Source organism: Hyperoodon ampullatus (assembly GCF_949752795.1).
Source record: "Hyperoodon ampullatus genome assembly, chromosome: 1".
In the NCBI taxonomy this organism is placed as follows: domain Eukaryota; kingdom Metazoa; phylum Chordata; class Mammalia; order Artiodactyla; family Ziphiidae; genus Hyperoodon; species Hyperoodon ampullatus.
In genome coordinates, this window is record NC_136914.1 from 95,878,398 (window position 1) to 95,901,849 (window position 23,452).

The 23,452-nt window shown below is 41.6% G+C and overlaps 2 protein-coding genes across 2 annotated transcripts in view; one reads left to right on the top strand and one right to left on the bottom strand.

Annotated features, from left to right (window-relative positions):
• Positions 1-1,783: 1,783 nt before the first annotated feature.
• LOC307048110 (nitric oxide-associated protein 1) lies at positions 1,784-13,421 on the bottom strand. The gene is made up of 7 exons (XM_079697021.1): positions 12,257-13,421; positions 10,954-11,118; positions 10,115-10,320; positions 6,799-6,930; positions 5,653-5,769; positions 2,524-2,644; positions 1,784-2,077 (listed from the first exon to the last, which is right to left on the bottom strand). The coding sequence occupies exons 1-7, from the start codon at positions 13,404-13,406 to the stop codon at positions 1,875-1,877; spliced, it is 2,094 nt and encodes a 697-aa protein (XP_079553147.1). The 5' UTR covers positions 13,407-13,421; the 3' UTR covers positions 1,784-1,874.
• A 962-nt stretch (positions 13,422-14,383) lies between these two features.
• The window catches only part of POLR2B (RNA polymerase II subunit B), a 54,665-nt gene continuing 45,596 nt past the window's right edge, over positions 14,384-23,452 (top strand). Inside the window, exons 1-3 of the mRNA XM_079699721.1 lie at positions 14,384-14,403; positions 16,848-16,920; positions 20,395-20,545. Of these exons, the coding sequence (XP_079555847.1) occupies positions 14,385-14,403; positions 16,848-16,920; positions 20,395-20,545 (243 nt within the window). The 5' untranslated portion in view covers position 14,384. The remainder of the gene's footprint in view (positions 14,404-16,847; positions 16,921-20,394; positions 20,546-23,452) is intronic.

Sequence of the window (23,452 nt, forward strand, 5' to 3'; positions counted from 1 at the left end):
TTTTTGCTGAGAATCATAAAAGGTTAGGACTGAGAAATATATAGTGTAATTCCCTCATTTATAGATGAGAAAATGATGACCCAAAGAGACTAATATAACCAGGGAAACTGAAACTTACTTAGTAAATTGCACTGTTTGAAACTGCTAGCAAGGTACATTGGAACATTTTTAGATATGCCTCGGTCAAAACGTAACCATTGAATTTTAGAGGTAAGAGAAACCTGAGAATATAAGTTATGAACATTTAAAAATGGAATCTTTGCTAGTAGAGAGGTGTAAAAGCCTAGAGAGAAGATTAGGAGGGAGAAATGTTCTGCTCTCTAAAATACATTATAAGTTTTCAGGGTAAATACAGCATCATTTTTGGGGTTCTGTATATTTACACAAATGCCAAATTTACCATATTTTCTTCATTTAGTCTAAAGACTCAGGCCTAAGCTCCAAACTATGAACAGTACATAGAAATATAATGGTCACAATTTTAACTTGTAAAATTAACAGTATTTCATTCTCTCCAAAATCAACTAGAAATCGACTACCAATCATTTTCTCAACTTGGGAAGTTACTGCCCTCTAGAGGGTGGGTCTGGAAAGTTAGGGGTACTTCTCAACTATCACGATGAGGTATGGGGCTGGAGTGTTGCTCCTGGCCTTTCATATCTGGGGATGAAGGATGCACATAAAGAACTACCTTACCCAAGATGTCAATAGTATTCACTTTGAAACTCAATGAAAGTGAAATCTACAGAGTTTTGACTACAGAGTTTCATTTTAAAACACTGACCGTTTATCCTACAATGACTTACTTAGTGAGAAGGGAGCTAGAGTGTACACATTGACAGAGAACATGGGACTATTGAGAAGTTCATGCTAAACCTGAGTCCATGGGAAGCTCATGGATCTGTGTTTCAGGCCAGCTTACTCCACGAGCTTTTATCTCAACATTGGGATCTGGGACTTGACTGGCCAGTTCATTGTCCACAGCTCTAGTGCCACTTACTCATTTAGGAATATATAAAGGTGAAGACTTCTGACTGATGTAATATTATACAGTGTTTACAGGCAAATGTTGATGAAATGGTTAAAGTGCTCTGATCCTTGCAGAAGAAACTCTGAATGCCAGAAAGACATAACATGAGTTCTAAGATTTTCAGGCCCTTTTAGATTATGTAAGGGAAACTTCTACTTGTTTTCCAGTTTCCATTCTCCCCTTCTTCCCTTAAGTCATACAAGTCTGAAACCCCATTTCCCTCTACATCCTCCAGCTTCCCCAAGGGGGGTGTGGCCATGTAAGTGTTGACCAATGGACGCTGTGAGTGGGGAACTTCCAGCACTTCCCCGTTTTCAGTAGAGGAGCTGCATGCTCTTCACTCTCTTCTCTTTTTCCCATTGCGAAAGGATGACAACTTGAGCAACCACCTTAGACCCAGAGATGGAAGCTGCGGCATGTTCCCCTGGTTGGGTCCCTGGATGACTGTGGAGCAAAGCCACTTACTCGCTTCTATCTCATTTCAGCCCATGTATTTTGAAGGCATTGATGTTCTGCCATTTTTTCATAGGCCAACTGCTAAGCTGCTCTCTCAACTAGCCTCCAAATTAGAAATGCCATCTGGTTTCATTAAAAATATAGTGGGAGAAACCTGAATTCAACAGAACTCCTTTTTAGGTATATCTGAATCACAGATACACACATATACGTACCCAGCAAAAAATAACTTCTGTTTACAAACTCAATTCATTAAAAAGAAGCATGGTCCTTGGTAGCTTAAAAAGGGTGGTGGAAGGTTTTATTATAGCAATATTTAATGCAATGTAATGTATACAGTATGTTCTGTATTGTTAATCTTCAATGTGAACAGGTCAGCTTCATATATTTATCTTTTTTTCTTTTTCTGCAGATTGTGCACAAGGGCAGGAGGCTTTTTGGTTTTATAGGCCACGCTTCTCTGGATGCGCTCTCCTTTGATGTTAACTACATGTGGCAAGAGTGGGCGCCGGACCGTCAGAAGTGTTCCTTGAGGTGTGTAGCCTCGGAGGTGCAGTTTGTCCTTAAACTGCGGCGTTACTGCTACCCAGCCTATGCAAGAACACGGCAGAACACAGACGGTATTAGCAACTATCTTATTAAAAACACCAAACACAGCTCAAAATGGAAACCCAAGGGAGGCTACTGCTGTCTTTCACTCTATTTTTTAAAAGCATACAATGCATTTGTGAAAAGGTACAGATTTATTTTCAGAGTAGGTTACATCTTATGAATAATCTAGTATGTATTTCTTAAAATATTCAGCTTATGTCAGTTAAGGCACATCTGTATAGAAATATACTAAAAGTCAGTAAGGCTACTTTATTCACCTTTTCAAAAGTGCTTGGTGTAGGGACCTCCCTGGCGGTCTAGTTGATAAGACTCCATGCTTCTATTACAGGGGGTGCGGGTTCGATCCCTGGTCAGGGGGCTAAGATCCCACATGCCATGCTGTGTGGCCAAATTAAAAAATAAAAAAGTGCTTGGTGTAAAATTACCTGCAGAGGAGAACTTGATGTCAGCCACTGCTTCAGATTCCCCAAGTCCTTCATCTAATGTGATGTCTTCAGCAACAAGAGGAGGAAATCCTGCCATTCTTTCTTCTCCACCCATTGGAACCTTCCATTGGGAGGAGATGAAGATATTTGGAGGTTTAAATTAAACTCCTGATAACTCTAATATTAAGTAAGGCACTGATAAGATAATACTGTACAGGTATCAAGAATAAAAACCTTTTAAACATTCAACTGTTGAAAAAACCTCAAATCACTTCTAGGTCAAATGAAAAACCCGGGAGCTCTGTGATGGGATGAAGCCTATAGATCCCAGTGACAAGGGCCCCATGCGGGCATCCATCTGGTGATAACCTCCAGACAGCAGAATCTTGCTTTATTAGCTTACAGTTTTTACAGTCCTCCATAAAGCTTTAGACACAATAATTTTGGGCAATTAAAGCAACATCCTTCCAAATACCTTAGTTCTTACAGGCCTGGATGGACACAGAGATTAATCCCTGCCTCATCACCTCTCAAGGGTACATGAATAATGGGTAAGATTCAGCTTCTATGTTTACAGGTGTTTCCATGAATTGGAAGTAACTGGATAATAATTTACCTGTTTATTAACAGATCTCTCTGTGTTTAGCACTGAGGACACAAAGATAGCTACTACAATATGTTCTATATGGTCCCTACCCCCAAGGAGATCAGACGGTAGAAACAGCAAGTAAATAAATTACAAGGTAAGAAACGTGATGAGAGGCATCTACTAAGTACTGTGATTGTGAAGGAAGTAATGAACGAGGTTTGGTCAAGGAAAACATTAATGAAGAGCAGAATTTGAAAAATAGCTTAAAGTTACTCAGTGGAAAGGTATCCTGGGTTAGTATTATGTACAGACACAGAAATTGGAAAAAGGATAATGAGTTCAGAGAACTGTAGTTTAACTGTGCAGAGTATGTTATGTGTGTGTGTGCATTAGTGATGAGGCTATCAGTTTAGACTTCTCTCAGTAATGTGGAACTACCAAGGAATTATAAGCAGGAAAGAGAAAAGAGTCAAAAAAGAATACTGTGGCCTGCTTTGTATTTTGGAAAAATCTGCATAGTGCAGGGTTTCACAACCTCAGCACTATTGACCTTTGGGGCCAAAGAATTCTTTGTCTCGGGAGGCTGTCCTGTGCATTGCACAATTTTTAGCAGCCTCTACTCAGCATCCACCAAGTTGTGAAAACCAAAAACGCCTCCAGTCTTTGTCAAGTGTTCCCTTGAGGTAAGAGTCAACCCTGGTTGAGAACTACAGCTGTGGTGGGGTGAGGGTGGGCAGAAGGCAGTAAAACTGGGAGCTGGGAAAATACCTAAGGATCTCAAAACAGCCTAAAGAAAGTAGATTACAGTTTGGACTATGAGGCTGGTCTCAGTGATAATTAGGAGGCAGGAGTGACTTTGACTTGGGAGGTGAGTAAGAAAACCAGAAGGCAAGGATGAGCCACAGAGCAGCCCAAGGAACCATTTGTATTACACCGGGAGAGAAGCCTCAGTGTTGTTCTGAGAAGTATCAGTGAGTCCACTCTGAAGACTACACAGATGCATGGGGGTGGAGCCTTACCCTGCAAATCCTACATGTCTCTGGAGTATTAACTTTAGGGCAGTTATTTCGATGGAGTTTTAATTTCACTCTGGCTTTCTTAGGAAATCCAGAGAGAAAGAAGCATTTACTTCTCAAGTCAGGTTGGTTTTATCCTTGTTGAAGGGCGGGTGTGTATTTTTGTGTTTTGACTTATTTTCAGTTGTTTGAGCATTAATTAATGGTAAATCACCTCTGCATTGGACGTACCTGCTATTTTTGCAGTAGGTATGTCCCATAATCTTCATCATCACAAACACTTACGTAGCAGTGACAACAGTCCCTTTGCACTTGATCTTCTCCACAACCTCGTGGTGTAGGTACAACAGAGAGAGGTAAAGGAAACTTACCTGAAGTCACACAGCTTCGTTAAGTGGTGGAGCAGAGCAGGATTTGGACCCAGCCTGGCTCCAGAGATCTTAACTATCGTACACTACACACCAGCCAACAGTGTGTACCCATGTCTGGTTAAAGATCTGTAAACAGGCCCCATTCAGTCTCTGGTGAACTTGGAACAATTTCGGTGGCATAGAAAGGGCACAACAGGGACTGCAGAGGATGGGACGTGAGGAGTAAGCTTGATTGTAAAGAGGAGGAACGAGCGGGACACTGAGTCTTGTTTTGTTTTTTTAAAGATTAGAGAGGGACTTCCCTGGTGGTCCAATGGTTAAGACTCTGTGCTCCCAATGCAGGGGGCCCAAGTCTGATCCCTGGTCAGGGGACTGGATCCCACACACATGCTGCAATGAAGATCCCAAGTGCCACAACTAAGACCCGGCGCAGCCAAATAAATAAATAAATTAATAAATAAATATTAAAAAAAATAAAGATCAGAGAAATTTTAACACACTGCTTAACAGGTCAATGGAAGGAGCAAGTAAAGCAGGAGAGAGGAGGTACGATAACCTCCAAGTGCCTGGGATTAAGAACCTGGGAGGAGAGCTTTTCCACTCATACAAGAGCTTCTCAACTCAGCACTACGCACGTTTTGGAACAGGTAATTCTGTGTTGTGAGGTGCTGTCTTGTGCATTGCATTATGTTTAGCATCATCTCTGGCTTCCACCCACTAGATGCCAGTAGCATCACCCAGTTGTGAGAAAATCTGTAACTTCACTCACAGTATACAGCACAACTTTCTGCAATGATGTGACCGCTGGGCAGTTGAAAAGTGGCTAGTACAAGTGAAGAACTGAATTTTAAAGTTTATTTCATTTTAATTAACTTATTTAAATAGGCACACAGGCCTACCGTATTGGACAGTATGACCTAGAGAAAACCTAGGTGTGTCACTATTCTAGGATCAGTCCAATCCAACATCCCTTTTCTATAGGAGCCTACCTCACATTATAGTCAAAATCTTCAAGGTGAACAAGGTCAGGGGAGAGCTAGCTGAGGGTGTAACAAAGATGGTTCTGTCCAACAAAGGCTTTTTTAGCAGGGCCGTGGGACTATCACAGGGTGTGTTAACCTAACTATGCAACCATCAAAGCGTATTGCCTCACCTTGAGTAACGTATGACCCCCATGCTTCTGATATACAGTGTCCGCCTTGTCCAACGAAGTAATGTGAACGGGAAGGAAGTTGGAAGCCACAACTGTAAACCAAGCTGACTGATTTCCCTTAAGAAAGGAAGAAGGAACTTATTTTATATAATGAAAAACTTGCAAAACCAGCACATTACAAGGTATGATTAAAAAAAAAAAATTGGGGGAATTCCCTGGTGGTTCAGTGGTTAGGGCTCTGCACTTCTACCGCAGGGGGCACGGGTTCGATCCCTGGTTGGGGAACTAAGATCCTGCATGCCGTGCAGTGCAGCCAAAAGAAACAAGGTGTGTGGGGACAAAATATGGCAGAAGCACTGCATTTCACCCATTTATATAAAACTATGATTCCTTCCATAGGTTTGTTGATACTTAAAAAAACCAAACAAACATCTATTATAAAAAACAAAAGAAAATACTGTCTGCTTTAAGTGTCCCTGTGTAAAGTTTGGTTTAAAATGTTAATGTTCTGTGGTCTCTATGGAAATACATAAGGTTTTAAGTGTGTAAGCCTAAATTTCCAACAAATTATGAACAAACACAAAACCAAGAAGTGTGCTAAGGCAATGGCTTGCAGGTTGCATTTAGTGTTGTTGGACATATCAGTGTTTCATTTTCCATTTTTCTCCTCACTTTGGTAAAACGGGGATCAATTCTATAGATGCTCTAAAATCTCTGAGTGATGCTATGTAAATGAATACCAAACCCAAAAACACATCTATAAAAGTATACACATCATGGAATATAAAGAGCATGGAATTTATTTAATGCATATTAACCCTGCACTTAAAGGTACGATCTCTGATTTCCACATAAGACAATACCACAGGAGAGGGAAAGTATCTTTGCTTAATGCCAAGCTGTATGGGGCACTCAACTGCCTATTGAAGATATAGTTTTTTAAGACCTATTACTTTTTTTCCCCCCATTTCATTATCCCAGGTTTTTATTATAGACATTTTCAAACACACACAAAAGAATAGTATACCAACCCCGACATAGTCATGACCTAGTTATCAACATTTTGCTAGTCTTGATCGTATATCTGCTTCCTTAAAGTAAATCCCAATACTAAAGTTATTTTTCAATGGTACGGACTTTCCTTACCTTCAGAAAATCTATGCGGCCTATGGCACCCAAAAATAGAACCATTCCTGGTTTAAGCACGAAAGTTCTTGGAACAATGGAATGTGTTGGCAAAACAATATTTACTTCTTTTTCTGTTAGAAGACTTAAAATCTGTAAAGCAGAGGGCAGATTTTTTAGAGAATTACTTTCGATGAACGTCTGATATATCGTGCTTTACCTGTAAGATAAAAAGTTATATATTCCAGGCTTCACAATAAATCAAAGTATATATTTTAGAATTTGCTGCACATAAAATTCATATATTCTTTCTAAATGAATCAATTTATAGATGGCTTTACTCTTGTTTCACAACTTAATCTTGAGTAATGGCAAAATAACTTTATAGGAATATGAAACAGTAGCATCCTCCGAATTCTGTCAAATTTGCTGTGAATTGAAAACACTGATGATTCAATCCCAGGAGAGAAAATATGTTCTCTCGTCAAGCCTTCTAGGGAGCAGTAGTTTTCAGATAAAGGTAAGGTAACGTGCTATATTCTGTCCTAGTGGCAGCTATGCATGCGTTAAAGGAAAATGATCACCCCATTCTTGGAGCAGGTAAACAGCTTGAAGAAGCTTTTCTAAATTCCAGTCTTTGGTTTCCTTATTTCTTCCAAATACTCAGCAAAAAAAAATGAGAGAAAGTTATAAATCCTGTGGCTTCTAAGGATGAAGAGTTCTTAAATAGACTAGAGAAAATGGAAAAGAAAAGCCAGGCAGTACAAGATTCTGATAAGACTTAGGGAATCAAAATCTGATTTAAAAAATTTTGAGAGGGCTTCCCTGGTGGCGCAGTGGTTGAGAGTCCGCCTGCCAATGCAGGGGACACGTGTTCGTGCCCCGGTCCGGGAAGATCCCACATGCCGCGGAGCGGCTGGGCCCGTGAGCCATGGCCGCTGAGCCTGCGCGTCCGGAGCCTGTGCTCCGCAACGGGAGAGGCCACAACAGTGAGAGGCCCACGTACCGCAAAAAAAAAAAAAAAAAAAAAAAAAAAAAAAATTGAGAAAGTAAAAAAATGGCTAAAAATCTTTTGTGAACTTCTTAAGAAAAATAACAAGAAGATAACAAAATATGTGATACCTAGGGAGGCTCACAAGAGAATATGTAAGGGGGCTGTGCGTAGTTTTCTTCAGTATTTGTGCTTGAAAAAGCACATTAAAAGCCACGTGCAGTAAAGAAATATTTTAACCCTTTTAGCAGAGACCCTAATACTTCACAATAGAGTTCCTTGGTTCAGTTTGGGAAACACTGGTTCAAGGCATTAAATAAATATGTCAATAAACTGACAGAAAATCAAACTGCCTGAGAGAACTCTTTTTTTTTTTTTTTTTTCGGTACGCGGGCCTCTCACTGTTGTGGCCTCTCCCGTTGTGGAGCGCAGGCTCCGGACACGCAGGCTCAGCGGCCATGGCCCACGAGCCCAGCCGCTCCACGACATGTGGGATCCTCCCGGACCGGGGCACAAACCCGTGTCTCCTGCATCGGCAGGCGGACTCTCAACCACTGCGCCACCAGGGAAGCCCCTGAGAGAACTCTTATATCTAAAAACTTGAGGCTCTCACTGCAAATCAGCACATCTGAATTTGCGAGTTAGCAAAGTCTTGCCTTTCTGACTAATTGATAAGAGGATATACATGACTGAAGTAACTGCTATCCCTGACCTAACTGAGCCTAAAACTGAAGAATGAGTTGGTGAAGTTAAAGCGATAGAACATTACTAGGAAGCAGTACAGTTACTCTGAAGTTCTGGATTGCTAAGGAAGTAAAGACTGGACACAATTATTCTAGGAGAGAAAAAAAAAAGTTAAAAGATCTATATAGGTACATCAAATTCTGAGAATGAAACTATAAGTGATTCTGATGAGGCAAAGGAAGGAAAAGTATCTAAGAATCTAATGTTGTTTCACAGGGATATACAGAGATAACTAGGTGAATTAGAACCTGGTCACTAACCAGATTCAAAGGAAGCTGATTAGTGGATCTGTTGAAAGGCAGTATCCTGGATACACACTTGATTCAGTCAATGACTTGGATAATGATCAAAACTGCAAATGAGGGCTTCCCTGGTGGCACAGTGGTTAAGAATCCGCCTGCCAACGCAGGGGACACGGATTCAAGTCCTGGTCTGGGAAGATCCCACATGCTGCGGAGCAACTAAGCCTGTGTGTCACAACTACTGAGCCCGTGTGCCACAACTATTGAAGCCCGTGTGCCTACAGCCTGTGCTCCGCAGCAAGAGAAGCCACCGCAATGAGAAGCCCACACACCGCAACAAAGAGTAGCCCCCGCTCGCCGCAACTAGAGATAGCCCACACGCAGCAATGAAGACCCAACCCAACCAAAAATAAATAAATTAAATAAATAAATTTAAAAAAACAACAACAAAAACTGCAAATGAATAAAAGGTTCTGAGATATAACAAATATGTAGGATATAGGCTGAATTTAAGATAAAATCAAAGTTGCCCGGGAGATCCTGCAACTGGACTGAAAAGATATACAAGGGCAAGATAGGTAGAGTTGATCCTATTCTAAATTAGGTTCATCTGAGGGCACTTACATAAGAAAGTTAGTTCTTTGTGTCATACTTTCAGGAACAAAAACAAATTAGAATTCATTCTGGAAAGGGTCCTTTGTTCATAGCCTATTCTCATAATAGCTATGGGAAATGAAGACAAACCGTCTGGATTATGTCAGCACAGTAAGTGCTCCATGTTTGTTGGCTGAACTAATGAAAGAGAAGAAAAGGGTAGAGTGAGGAAGAGAGAGGATATTATACTCTAAAACATTTTAATGTCTGGCAAAGGGAACTATACATTATATTTGTTCCATACACCTTTGGGGAACAATAGGTACAAATTACAGGGACACTGCTCGGCTCAATATAAAGAGCAGGGTGACCTTGGGAGGTGATGTGACACTGCTTCAGCTGATGGTGAGTCACTCCTTACTTCAAGGTGGATGCACCTCCTGGTGAATATGTTATAGAGGGAACTCAAGCATGGAACAGGTGGCTGGACTGCAGTGATATTTATGATTTCTTCCAACCGCAGAATCTAGGATTCTGTAAATGTCTCCCTAACTAAGGTAACAACCACAAGGATAGAAGTAGATTGTTAGCAGTGACGTCTACCAAATGGCATACAGTACTTGATGACATATAGATTCATCCCTGAAACACTTCTATGCATGAATCAGAACTGAGTCTAAAATGAAAGGATACCTCTTTTTCTGCCAATTAAGACAGTACTCTTGCAACTGAAAGTTAATGTTTCTAAAAGACATTAAATACCTACACAATTTTCTTTTGTAATTCCAGGGGTGTCATAAAACCAGTGGGCATCTTTCACATCTTGTGGGGTCAATTCTACTCGTTTGGTGGATTTATCTGCAACCATAACAGGTTCACTTCCCATGTCAAAGGCAAGTGAATCGGCATCAAACTCAAAGGCAGCTTTATCCTTCTGTTCTTCTGAATACAAGAATGTTCTTCCAACTCTTCCTAGAACAAGTTATACTGAAGTTAGTAGTCACTCCTTTAAAGCTTTTGACTCGAGACAGGTAGTTCTTATGTTTGCCTCGAAGAAGTTACTAGGACTAACAATGGTGTTTGGAAGGAAGTGAGACCACAATGATACTTTTGCTTTATTTCTAAATGCAGTGGGAGTCAGACTCTTGCATTGATCAAGTATGTGTGGCTGGCTGTGCACACTGGGCGAAGGGGGAGAGTGTTGGGAATCAAACTGTTTTTAGTAAAGAAAGGTTGTAAAGAGATACCAAGGAAAGGGGGACAATCCAATTTAAACCTGCTACAGGTCAACAACTTGTACTGGTGTGTAAGGAGGGGGCTGGTATCTTAGTGAAAATGCTTCTGTTGCTGACAATGGCCAGATAGGCAGTTATTTGCATTTCCTTTCCTGGATTTCTCCAAGTATCTACTGTCTCAGTTTTCCCAACACAATGAATTCTAGGTTTCCAAACAGTAGCCTTGCCTCTAAAAGGCCTCTACGTTCCAGAAAGAGGAAGTGTCTCTCCCCACAAAAACTGGCTAGCCCCAGAGAGCTCTATTTCAGGTTGTTCTACAGAAAGTTTTAGCATAGACCTAAGGAAGAGTTTTCCTACAGAAGATCCTTACCTACTACATAACCATGCTTTTTCAAGAGATTAAGTTTATTTTGTTCTTGCTGACTAAGATCTTCTTCTGCTTCAGTTGCATCTCTTTTAAGCCTTTTTTGCCTTTGGAACATTCTGTAAGGAGTTGGGTTACAAATAGGAAACTTCAGAAGGTTTAATGTAGTACCTGAAATACCAAAGAATACATACGTTGTTATAAACATTGTACAAGAAAATGGAATAAAACATTTATGAGGATCTACTCTGTCTTGGAAACTGTGATTATTTCTCTTAACTTTCATGACAACCCTCCACAAAATTATTCTTACTTTACAGATGAGGCAATAGGTTCAGAGATCGGCCCACAAGCTCAACCAGGATTTGAATGCCAAATCTATAGGCCTGATCTTTTTCCATCTTCTGCATACTCCTAACCGGTATAAAAGCACTTCTGTGTATAAGTCAACCAACGTCCCTGACAGAGAAGTACAGCTTATCAAGCAATGTTCAACACTGGTTTCAAAGGATCAAATGAAGTAGTTCGCTTTGCCAACTGTTAGATACAAACAGGTCACAGAAGGACCCATTTTGCAATTACTACAGACGTTTCTTAAAATCTCAAAGTTGATATTTCTTTACAACAAAGCCACATATATTGCATTAGTGAATTATTCAAATGTTAAATCTGTATAGTACTCTCCTGACTAAACTCAAGATATGAAGAGTGAGACTGAAGGGTGGTGGGAGGTTTAGAAAGTAAAAGGACTTTCTGGAGAAACGTACGAGGAACTAAAGTTACGAGGGGAACTTCCAAGAGAGCAGACACTGCTTTGTCCCCTGGTTCATCTACAGTGCCTAGAACAGTGACTGGTACCTAGAAGTACTCTAATTATTTCTATTGGAAAGTTACTAAAACATGTACTGAATTTCCAAGCATTAAACTGACACAAAAGAGAAATGTGACCGAAGGAGGTAGAGAATTTTTAAAGGAAGCCTCCAGCCAGCCCCTGGTGTACATTAAGGAAGGATATAGGACTAGGTGCCTGAACTACGATCAGACTTCCAGCTTCTCAGAAGACGAAGGAGGGTACTTCCCTGGTGGTGCAGTGGGTAAGACTCCACGCTCTCAATGCAGGAGGCCTGAGTTTGATCCCTGGTCAGGGAACTAGATCCCACATGCATGCCACAACTAAGAAGCCAGCCTGCCGCAACTAAGGAGCCCAAGTACTGCAACTAAGGAGCCTGCCTGCCTCAATTAAGGCCAGGCACAACCAAATAAATATTAAAAAAAAAAATACGAAGGGGACGGGCGTCCTAAGGCTCACCAGGCCAAGAGGAGATGGTGGCTCTGTCGATAGCCTCAGCGCCCTTGGAAATGCAGTAATCGGACTCCAGGAGCGTGTTGAAGAGAGTGGACTTGCCAGCGTTGGTGGCGCCAACCAGGTAGACGTCGCCGCGGTAGCGCCAGGAACGCTGGAGCGCGGAGATCAACTCTTCGACTCCATAGCCAGTCTTGGCGCTGATGAGCCGCACGTCTCTGAGCACCGTGCGGGACCTGGGCGAAAGATTCACATTCTCTTCCCCGTCCCGTGGCCGGTCCCCGCTGGGGTGTTGTGGCCTTCGGTAGCCAGGGGGCGGCAGGAGCCCGGCGCGGGCACAGTCGTCCCACAGTCGCTCCCGGAGCCGCTGTCGGTAGCCGGGAGTATCCTGGGGCAGCAGGTCCACCTTGTTTCCCAGCACGATCAGCTGCTTGGGGCCCACCAGCGCGGGCAGGTGGGGCAGAAGGGCGTCGGGCAGATCAAGCAGGTCCACCATGTACAGCACCAGCGCGGGCTCGGGCCGCCGCAGCGCGGCGGTCACCAGCTCCAGGTACTGCTCGCGACTCACCTGCATATGCAGGGCGCGCCGGTGATGCACCAGCAGCCAGCAGCGCTGGCACACGGTCTGCGCCAGCCCGCCGTCCTCCTGCGCCGCCGCGCTGAGGAACTTCTCGCTGGGCAGGTAACCGGGCACTCCCGGGTCCTGGCAGTGCAGCTCCGCCCCGCAACCCGAACAGTTCAGGCCGCTGGGTGGCACCGTCGCGTCCGGGTGCCCCACGACCGGGTGCACCCACCGGCCGATGCGTAGTTTCTGCTGCCGCCGCTCCTCCCGCCGCTGCAGCACCCGTCGCTCCTCCTCCTCCTGCCGCTGCTGCAGCTCCCGCAGCTGGTCCTGGAGGGTCACTGCGGGCTCCGAATCCGGGACGTACTCGGGGAAGAGAAAACTCTCCTCCATGTCAGCCCTTCCTTGGTTATCCCTAGTCGCTGTCGCGCCACGGGGAAGCCCACATCCCTGGCCGGATGGGTGCCGGGAGGTGGAGTTGGCCGCACATCTCTTCTCGAGGAGCGTCTCCCAGGGGCCATGGCGCGCTATCGTGGGAGTGGATCCCCGCAGAAAGCTGCACAGCAGCCTACGAGTGAGGCCTGCGGGCAGCATGAGAAACGCGGGCGTGGGCAAAGGGGCTGAGCCACCTTTTCGCACGTGCTCTGTGGCCCCAGACGTGCGTAAAACAGAAGCGACAGCCCGGGACTACCTGAGAGCTGTCATTTTTCAGCGTCGCACTTCAGCTCCTCCTCCTGCGTCTAATCTCGTGAGTTCTCGCGATGAACTCTCTGTGGTCAGAGAGCCCACTTAAAGCGGAGATAAATGCTCCGGGCACCTAAACTGGGGTGGGTTGGCCGAATAGGCTAGTGAGTGAGGGTTTATCCACTTTCAGGCTTCTTCAACGCGCCGCCGCTGGCACTGCCTGCCGTTAAGAAATCACATTTTTTAAAGCTTCGTCTTGTTTTGTTTTTCGGACTGGAAAATAGAAAATCTAATGCCTCAGACTTATGGCCACAATTAAAACCTTTTATTAATACGTCTTCCTGGCGTTATTATTTTTTGGGGGGTGTCATTATTTGTGCAACAACATTAAAAATAATATTTCTTAAACATTTTTTAAAAATTTGACTATGGTTTATGTACACAGAAATCATTTTTTAAAGCTTCGTGTTTTTAAATCTTTGGAACCGAAAAAAATAAAGCATGGCTACAACTAAACCCTTTATTATTAAATCTTTGTGACTTTTCTTTTTAGGTGCCATTATTTGTGCAACAACACTGAAAAACAAAGTTTCATTGTCTGGATCCGACTCAAAATGTAAGGAACAGTCCTCACTGTCAGGCACGGGGAAACTTCAGCCCACAAATCGCGCATGCACAATACTACCCCTTAACACAGCTTAACCTACCCTTCGCGCAGGCGCAGACCTTAATTGGCGTCTTTGTGGGCGGAGCTTCGTGTGGGACGCAGAGTATTCTGGGAACGCCGGAGACGGAAATTATTTCGCCTCACGCTGCGGACGTGGGAGCTGCTGCGCGCCTTTCCGTGTGTGATTTCTAGAGTTAGGAGCTCGGGAACTGTTTGCCAATATGTATGACGCGGACGAGGGTAGGTGACCACTCAGAACACTCCGCGGCGACCCATTAAGGGGGGGAAACGTGGGTAGCTGGACGAATTGAGGATTTGCGGCCTCCTCCTCGGTCCGCCGCACCATGGCCCCAGTCGTTTCCCCACACTCCCGAGGCCGGGAACGAATCCGGGATTTTGAGAGGTGGAGGGTGCAGGGAACGTAGCCTTTATCATCTCGGTCAGGGTGACTCTTTTTCTCTCCTCTGTCTGCCCCTGGGTGAGTCTGACACTCCCTTCCCGTGTTGAAAATAGCGCGCAGAGCCATGCGACAGGTTCCGTTGTTCCGACTTTGAAGCAAAGGACTCCTTTCTTGATTTCCCTTAGGCCAGAGTTAATGAATTTATGAATAGTTGGATTTTTGAGCGTCAGCCTGTGCCAGGCATTGTGTTAGGCTCTGGAAGAACTCCGGGGACAAGGAATATAGTTTGTGTGTGTGTGTGTGCGGCGCGGGGTCAGGGTTTGGTTTAGTTTGGCGTTCCCTCATGCTGTCATATGCCTAAGTAAATTATCTTAAAAGATGACCTTTACATTTCCTCTTTCCGCGTGATGACACATTTCTAGATGGTATGTATTTTAACGAACAGGGACAGTATGTCTTTTTTTTCTTTTTACATGTAGAGTTCGTAGTCACTTATAGTGTATTTTCATTGTATATTTTTAATGCTCCCTCTTCCGTTCTCCAAAGCTGCTATTTCAAAGTTCGTTTTCTTCTAGCTCCCAATCTCCTGGCCACCGCTTACGTTTCTCTTTATTCCCTCAGCTACTTCATGGAGAAAATAGAAGCAAAAACTTAAACTCTACTGTTTAAACTTCTGTCTCATTTTTATCTTGCGTCTAGAAATTTATTAGCATCATTGTATTCTTTTTCTTAACTCCTGAGAAAAAAATTCGAAAAAATTTTTTTCAGCTTAATTTTTTGAGTAGGTAATAGTCTCATTTCTCAGAGGCTAGAAAACATAAAAATGTTAAAAAGGATAAATGATCTACAAGTATAACTAAAACTGACTTCATTATTACCTCTCCTTTTCCAACCTTCCTACTTCTCCTGGGTGGCTGTGATAATAACATCTAGTGTGCCATCAAAGCTAATAATCTCCAAGCCATTTTAGATACCTTTGTCTATTTTACCTCTCCCCCCATGTGTAGGAGTCAGTAATTCCAGAGCATTCAAGAAGCACTTATTAATAATTTATTTTGGATATGTATCAAATTTTGAATCAAAGTTGTTAACTTTTACAGACTATATATATAGGTCAGAATAGAAAAACAAAAATACAGCACATTTATTCTTTTGCATAAGAAGATGAGACTAATACTAGCACCAGTGCACACTGATTTTTCAAATGCCCCATTTTATAAATTACTGTTGCTGCACAAACTCCCCAAAGTTTTGCTGCTTAAAAATTATTTAATATGTTCATGGATTAAATGAGTCAGGAATTTGGACAGGCATAGTAGGAATGGCTTGTCTGTTGCCTGATGTCTGTCAGTGGTTGAACTGGGAAGACGCAAAGGCTGAGTGTTAATTGCTGGGGGCTGGGGGATCTGGAGTGTTTACTCATGTGTCTGGCATCTAGCCTAGGAGAACTCAAGGACTAGGATTGCTGATTGCAGCATCTCGTAAGTGGGCCCTCCCTTTAGATTTTCTCACCTAAGTAGTAGGAGTTCTTAATGGCAGCTCAGGGCTCCAGAAGTAAGTGTTTCAATAAAGAAGGTGGAATTGCATTGTTTTTCCTGACCTAGCTTCTAAAATCATGTAGCATTGATTTAGCTGTATTCTCTTAGTTATGGGAGAGTCAAAAACCCACCCAGATTCAAGGGGAGGAAGCATAGACCCCCTGTATCTTGATGGTAGGAGTGTCAGGATCACTTTATAAAAGAGCATGTGAAATGGAAGATAGTTGTGGCCATCTTTGGAAAATACAGCCTGTCATCCCTGTCCATGTGTGAAATGTTGCTGTAATAGGCAGCCCACCTTAAGGTATTGCCCAGCTATTGGAGTCCTTTGCTGACTCCTCCCTCTTAACCTGATCTCTGGTCTCTGAGGAGCCTATTGATCAGAGGATTATGAGCTTGCTCCTAGTTATCATTCTAGTTAGTTATTAATGAGAATTATATGGGCTTCTTGGAGACGATGGAACAGTTACAGATTCACACGACTTGCACTGAACCTTTCTCATGAGGCCTCTTTGTGTATTGGTAGAATACCTATGTGACGTAAACCTATGTATGTGTACATATATACCTATGTATATTGTTTCATTATAGTTCAAGTAATGGGATGACTGAAATTTTAAAGAAGTGGGGTAAAGCGATTGTTTTTTATTTAGTAAAGTAAATGTGTTTTTGCTACTTCACATCATAGTAAGATGTGAGCTAGTAGTATTTATTGCAAGTGAGAATGATTTTTTTTTTTTTTGCAGATATGCAATATGATGAGGATGATGATGAAATCACACCAGATTTGTGGCAAGAGGCATGCTGGATTGTAATTAGGTAACTTTTTAGACCAAACTGAATAAGTTTTAAAAGGCACTGTAAACTATACAGGGATTTCCTGCTTATTCTGTGTTTTAAAATTAGATGTTCTATGTGAATATGCTGCATGAGAGCTGGTTTGTCATTTTATTTATTTATTTAACTTTTAAAGTATTTTGATATGCAGAAAAGTTACACAAAGAATTCATGTAGGGCTTCCCTGGTGGCGCAGTGGTTGAGAGTCCGCCTGCCGATGCAGGGGACACGGGTTCGTGCCCCGGTCTGGGAAGATCCCACATGCCGCGGAGCGGCTAGGCCCGTGAGCCATGGCTGCTGGGCCTGCGCGTCCAGAGCCTGTGCTCCGCAACGGGAGAGGCCACAGCAGTGAGAAGCCCACGTAATGCAAAAAAAAAAAAAAAAAAAAAAAAAAAAAAAAAAAGAATTCATGTACACTTCACCCAGATTCCCTAAATGTTAACCTTATGCTATGTTTTCTTTGCCTTATTCTTTCTCTGTCTACATATTTTTTTTCTGAAATATTTGAGTCAGTTGTTTACCTAGGAATATTCTTTTACAGAATCATAATCTTATTAAAATAAGGAAATTAATACAGTAATCTTACTTAATCTAGAGACCTTATGCAGATTTTGCCAGTGTCCCAGTAATGTTCATAGCAAAATAAAATTTTCTTATCCTGGATCCAACATAAGATCATATATTACATCTTGTTTTCATGACTTATTCTTTTGTCTCCTATAATCTAGAACAGTTCCTCAATCTTCCTCTTTTCTTTTTTTTTTTCTGTTTCTCAAACTCACCATCTCTCTACAGCTTCCCATGGCCTCACTTTTTTTTTTTTGACCTTGACATTTTTGAAGAATATAGGCAAATTACTTTTTAGACTGCCCCTCAGTTTGGGTTTGTCTGTTTCCTCATCATTAGATTCAGATGATTACTTTTGGCAACAGTGATGTTCTGCTCTCAGTCCATTTTATCAGGAGGCACATGACGCCTATTTGTTACATTACTGGTGCTGTTAATTTGATTCCTCTTGGTTTTCGCCTTGTTTTAAATGGATAAAGTTATAACAGGTGGTATTTCGACCCACATTCCCATCCAATTCTAAGTGTAATTAAACTGTAATAAAACTCAGCAGCAAGCCTTACATATAGGTAAGAGAAGTAACTTTTAAGTAATAAAGTAACATCCTGCTATGTTAGGATATAAAATGCTACAAGTCTTCTCACTTACCAAACTGACAGGTGCTTTGTATATAGTAACATTTTGATGCCTGTTTGAGCCCCACCATCTCCAAGATGCACATCCTCTCAGTTGACACTCTCCCTTTTCAAAGAGCACAAGCTTCTGACATTCTACCAGTTGTATATGGAATAAAACTGAACCTTTTGCTGAACGTTGTTTTGTTAAAAATATGAGTTTTGGGGATGTAAGTATGTATTTATTTTTCCTATTAAACATGGGCTATAAACACTTTGTATTGAGACATTTGTATCTTCTATGATTTTGAGTATTAATCACGAAGAGACATTTTACTAGGAAACAATAGCCAGATATTTGGAGTATGTATGCCTATATTCTGTGATTGCCAGAGAGAAAGAATATTTTGATCTTAGCCAAAAAAAAAATTGTTTTCAACTTATGTGACAAATTGCTCAAGGATTATATATGCTATTTGACAAGTCCTTGCATTTAACATTTGTTACAGAATAAAATGCCGTTTGATTTTTATATTTTAATTGATTATAGGTGCTTTAGTTATTTGTGATATGACTTTGTTTTTTCACTATTTAATATCAAGTGATCTTTCCCAAGCATTGTGAATGTGATATTACTTAATATATAGTGACTTCAGTAAGATGTCTCTTGGACAATAGTCATGGTAGTAGATACCATAAATAAGAACTATTCAAATAGTTTAGGTGTTTAAGGGGTGGCATTCTAATGAAGTACTGTCCTAATGATTTTGGGGAGAGTAACTATGGTTCAGCTTCCTGGGAGGATGAAACTTGTCCATAGTTTTTTAAAGATTTTTCATTGTAAATTGTCCATAAAAACCATTGCTGTTTACCTTACAGATTGTGCTTTCCATGTGCTTATGTACCAATGGCTGACCCAAATGGTTGTGAGAAATTTCTTTGCTGTCAGCTCACAGTCTCTACTGAAGGAAGTTGCCTCCACTCTTCTTGAGTCTGTGCCGTATACAGGGATGAATGTGTACTGTGTTCTCTGCCATAGAGAGCTTCTAATATTGGTGGCCATGGTTGATTGAATCAGGGTGGAACCTTGACCCAAAGCCAGCCAATCTGTAGGCTGGCCAGTGACATGTGAGGTGATCTGATGATGCCAAAATGGAAGGCTGATGATTAGTTGGGCTACGAATGTTGTCTCAGAAAATTGATGTGAGGATGGGGGGAGTTAGTTACTAGGCAGAGAGGGCAAGGAGCTAATTCCAGCTATGCAGCTCTTCCTGTGTGGTGGTGAGGGGAGAGATTCCTCTTGCAGTGTGTCTACTCTTTTCGAGTCTCTGTCCTTCTTTAGGGCTTCAGTATTTGATTTCTGTGTCTGTACTAATAGCTTTGATCTCTCACCCTTGCTCCATTTTTAATCAGTCATTTGCTGAGTATTTTCACTTGAATGACTTAGTCTCATCTTACCTTTAACATATTCAAAGTAGAATAATCTTTAACCTAAAATAGAAGTTCTTACACATGCTATATTTTAGTCATTGATATCATTTTCTTCCCTCTTATTCAAATTAAAGTTCTTCTTTTTATCTTTTTTTCCATGCTTTTTTTTGTTATATAAGTTTTAGGTGGACAGCGTTACAGTTCAACATCTGAATACACTACAGAGGGATCACCACCACGGTCTAGTTACCATCCATCACCATACATTTGACCCATTTCACCCACACACTAACCCCCTCCTCTCTGGTAACCACTAATCTGTTCTCTGTGTTTGTGAGCTTTTGTTTTCTTTTGTTTGTCGGTTGGTTTTGGTTTGGGTTTTTTTTTTTAAGATTCCACATATGAGTGAAATCATGTGGTATTTGTTTTTCTCTGACTTTTTTCACTTAGCATAATATTCTCTTGGTCTGTCCATGTTGTCATTTATTTTTCTCTTTGACTATGCATTTCATTAATTTTGAGAAATGTTTCAAGAGGTTGGATGAAATTTTATCTATAAAGGACATTTATAAATTAGGGCTTCCTTATAGTTCTTATGTTGTGCTTTAATAATTTTACCCACAAGTATGTCTCATTTCCCCAAACTTAACAATAAGTTCTACAAAGAAAGTGTTCCTAATCTCACCTCTTTTTTGGATACCTCATAGTATTTTATGTAGTGATGGGTGCAGAGTGTTGGTATTTAATGATTAGTATTTGTCAAATTTGATGATAATGAAAATGGGGAAATATGCTAGAAAACATCACTAGTTGTAACTGATTATGAACTCAAATATTTTCCCAGTTCCTATTTTGATGAGAAAGGCTTGGTCAGACAACAGCTGGATTCTTTTGATGAGTTTATTCAGATGTCTGTTCAAAGAATTGTGGAAGATGCTCCACCTATAGACCTACAAGCCGAAGCTCAGCATGCTAGTGGAGAAGTTGAAGAACCGGTAAGATGGTTCAATAAAGTAATATAAATAAGGGTATTGATTTGAAATTTTGGTCCTTCTCTCACCTGGCTTAAAGGTTAAAAAAAAAAAAGTTAGGAGTTGTTTTTTTGTTGTTGTTGTTGTTTTTTTGCGGTACGTGGGCCTCTCACTGTTGTGGCCTCTCCCATTGCGGAGCACAGGCTCCGGACACACAGGCTCAGCGGCCATGGCTCAAGGGCCTAGCCGCTCCGCGGCAGGTGGGATCCTCCCAGACCGGGGCACGAACCCATGTCCCCTGCATCAGCAGGCGGACTCTAAACCACTGCGCCACCAGGGAAGCCCCAGGAGGTGTTTTTATTAGTGTACTTATAACGTTTCCATCAGCTCCTGATTTATTCTTACTAATGGAGAGATGCATTTTTGCAAGTAATGCAAAACCCTAATTCTTATTCAGATAGTGTGTGTTTAATAGCCAGGAAGAGGAAACTCAGAGGTATGATGAACTACAAAGAGAAGCAAGCCAGAAATACTCATGTTGCCTCAGAAAATCCCACTTTTTTCTTTCACAGAGTAAGGAATCAAAAGAAAAATAGGTGAAGGACCTTTTTCCCTTGATTATTTGTTGCATGAAATACATTATTATATCAATATAAGAGATAATAAGGGAAAATCACCCAAATACATTAGCTCTTTTAATTTTTCTAAGTTCATTGTAGTCTTTTTTTTTTTACACACATGCATGTTTTCAGCATTGTTAAATCATAGCAAGGCTATCATTTTAGAATCTAGTTTTACATGAGTGATTGTAAATAAGTGTGTAGTCCAAAAAATGACTGTCCCTAGTTTTTTTTTTTTTTTAAACATTACTTATTTATTTATTGGCCGTGCCACCTGGCTTGTGGGACCTCAGTTCCCTGACCACGGATTGAACCTGGACCACGGCAGTGAAAGCCCAGAATCCTAACCACTAGGCCAACAGGGAACTCCCATGTCCGTAGTTTTTGAGTAGAGAGGCAGCATGATGGGCCTTGAGGGACAGGGAAAGCTAAAAAAAAAATGAGGTAGAGAGGAAGTAGAATTAGACAGAGGGAGAGATTATTATTTCCTGCCAGTTCAGTCCCTCTTTTCTGTAGCTTATCTTGTAAGGGCTGATGTATTATTCTTATTCTGGTTGGAGGTGCTGCACAGACTTTTGCTGTTAAGAACAAAAATAATTGGCTCTTCTGGCACTGTGTTGGAAAAATGGGTGTAAAATGCCTTTCCTGTTCTTATGGCGTTTTCTCTTCATGGTCTTTTCAAAACAAGAGAGATAACAATATAACATAGCAGCTTCATAGTGCCAGAATAAGTACTACCAAAGAGATCTCTCAAGCTTGGCTATCGCTTAGTGGAAAAGATGGGAGGGACTTAAGCTGACTGTGAAGGGTGTTTGTCTTAGTAGGGAAAAGATATTTAATCATTTCAGCAAAAATACTTTGTGTTTTTGGCTTATGGCTGGAATAGAGGGACCACAGTAGTCAGTATATTGTTTTTGGTTTGATCTGTTTTTGATAGGTGTTTGTGGAAAATAAGATGGAACCAGATTGTCACATGCTTTGGATGTCATTGGATGTCATGGGGCATTGTGGAAAGATTGTCAAAGAATGTACATGAAGCGTTATTTTTAAAAGGTTACTTTGGAAAATAGTGTTCACTTGGAGTGGGAAGAGGCTGGAGTCAGATTAAAATCTTGGAATAGCTGAAGTTTCAGATAATAATGTCCTAGATTAGGGTAATAGTGGAAATGAGTAGTTGGATGGCTGAATTCCTTTTGGTTCATTATCACCACTAGTTCTCTTTGCTCTTTACCTACTCCAGTTTGGGAAACTTGGGTATTAATAATTTTCCTTTAGTGGTCTGCTTAGTCCCATCTTTTCTGTTTCTGATATTTGATTTAGAGAGAAATCCACTATCCATTTAGCTCTAGAAAGTTCTCATGGATCTTGTTTTATTGGGTAGCAGATATTTAATTGAAAACTTCTCTTTCTCCTTTGTTCCTTTCTTTCTTTCTTAACTATGGACTGAGCTAAAGTCAGCCAGGGTTGGAAATTCTCATTCCTTTATGTAGAATAGTAATTAGGATTTTCTGTGTGTTTTTAAATTCCTCTTTGCACAGAGCAGTATATGAAGGTGGCTGTCATCCTGACTCTGTACATCTCTTACACAAAAATGCCCCCCAAGGATGCCCAGTTATCCACCCCACTTCAGTTTTGGAGAATTAGCAGGTGGGGCAAAACGCTAAGTCTCAGGAAGGTTTCTTGAGACATTTTTGTGGGAAGTTTTGGGTCAAGGGGAGAGATGAGATCCAACAGTGGGTGTTCCATCCTCTACCTTCCTGGGGAAATCCAAATCCCAAAAGTTTTCTGAAGAGAGGCACCTCTCTCAGTGACCTAGGGAGGGGAGGTGACCAGATGACCAGACCTACTGCCTGGATGTAAGGCTGAGGCACAGAGAGGACAGGGTTAAGCAGATATCTCAGACCCAAGACAGACGAATGAAATGCATGAGGTGGGGAGAAGGGGACTGAGAGATCCCAGAGGCCCAAGTCATAAATTCCACCCTGTCTCCAGTTCTGAGCAGAAACTCTTCTTCCCAAGACTACGATGGAGTTTTAGTTCAGGGACTGGCTTTGCTCCAGGGCACAGAGAGGACAAGCCAGGCAGAGATCTCACAGGTAGTGAAAGTGGAGAGTTAAGGTATCGGACAAAAAGATGGACACTCCCACAATGAGTACGCACAGACCACAGCAGTTTTGAAACTATAAGCTAGGATCAGTGTAAAACATGCAGCTGTGGCTGAAATACAGAATGTTATAGGCCCTCTCCAATAAAATTTAAATCACTGCCTATTCCACTCTGTCCCCTGCCTATGAGCTGTTCCCAAGCTTTT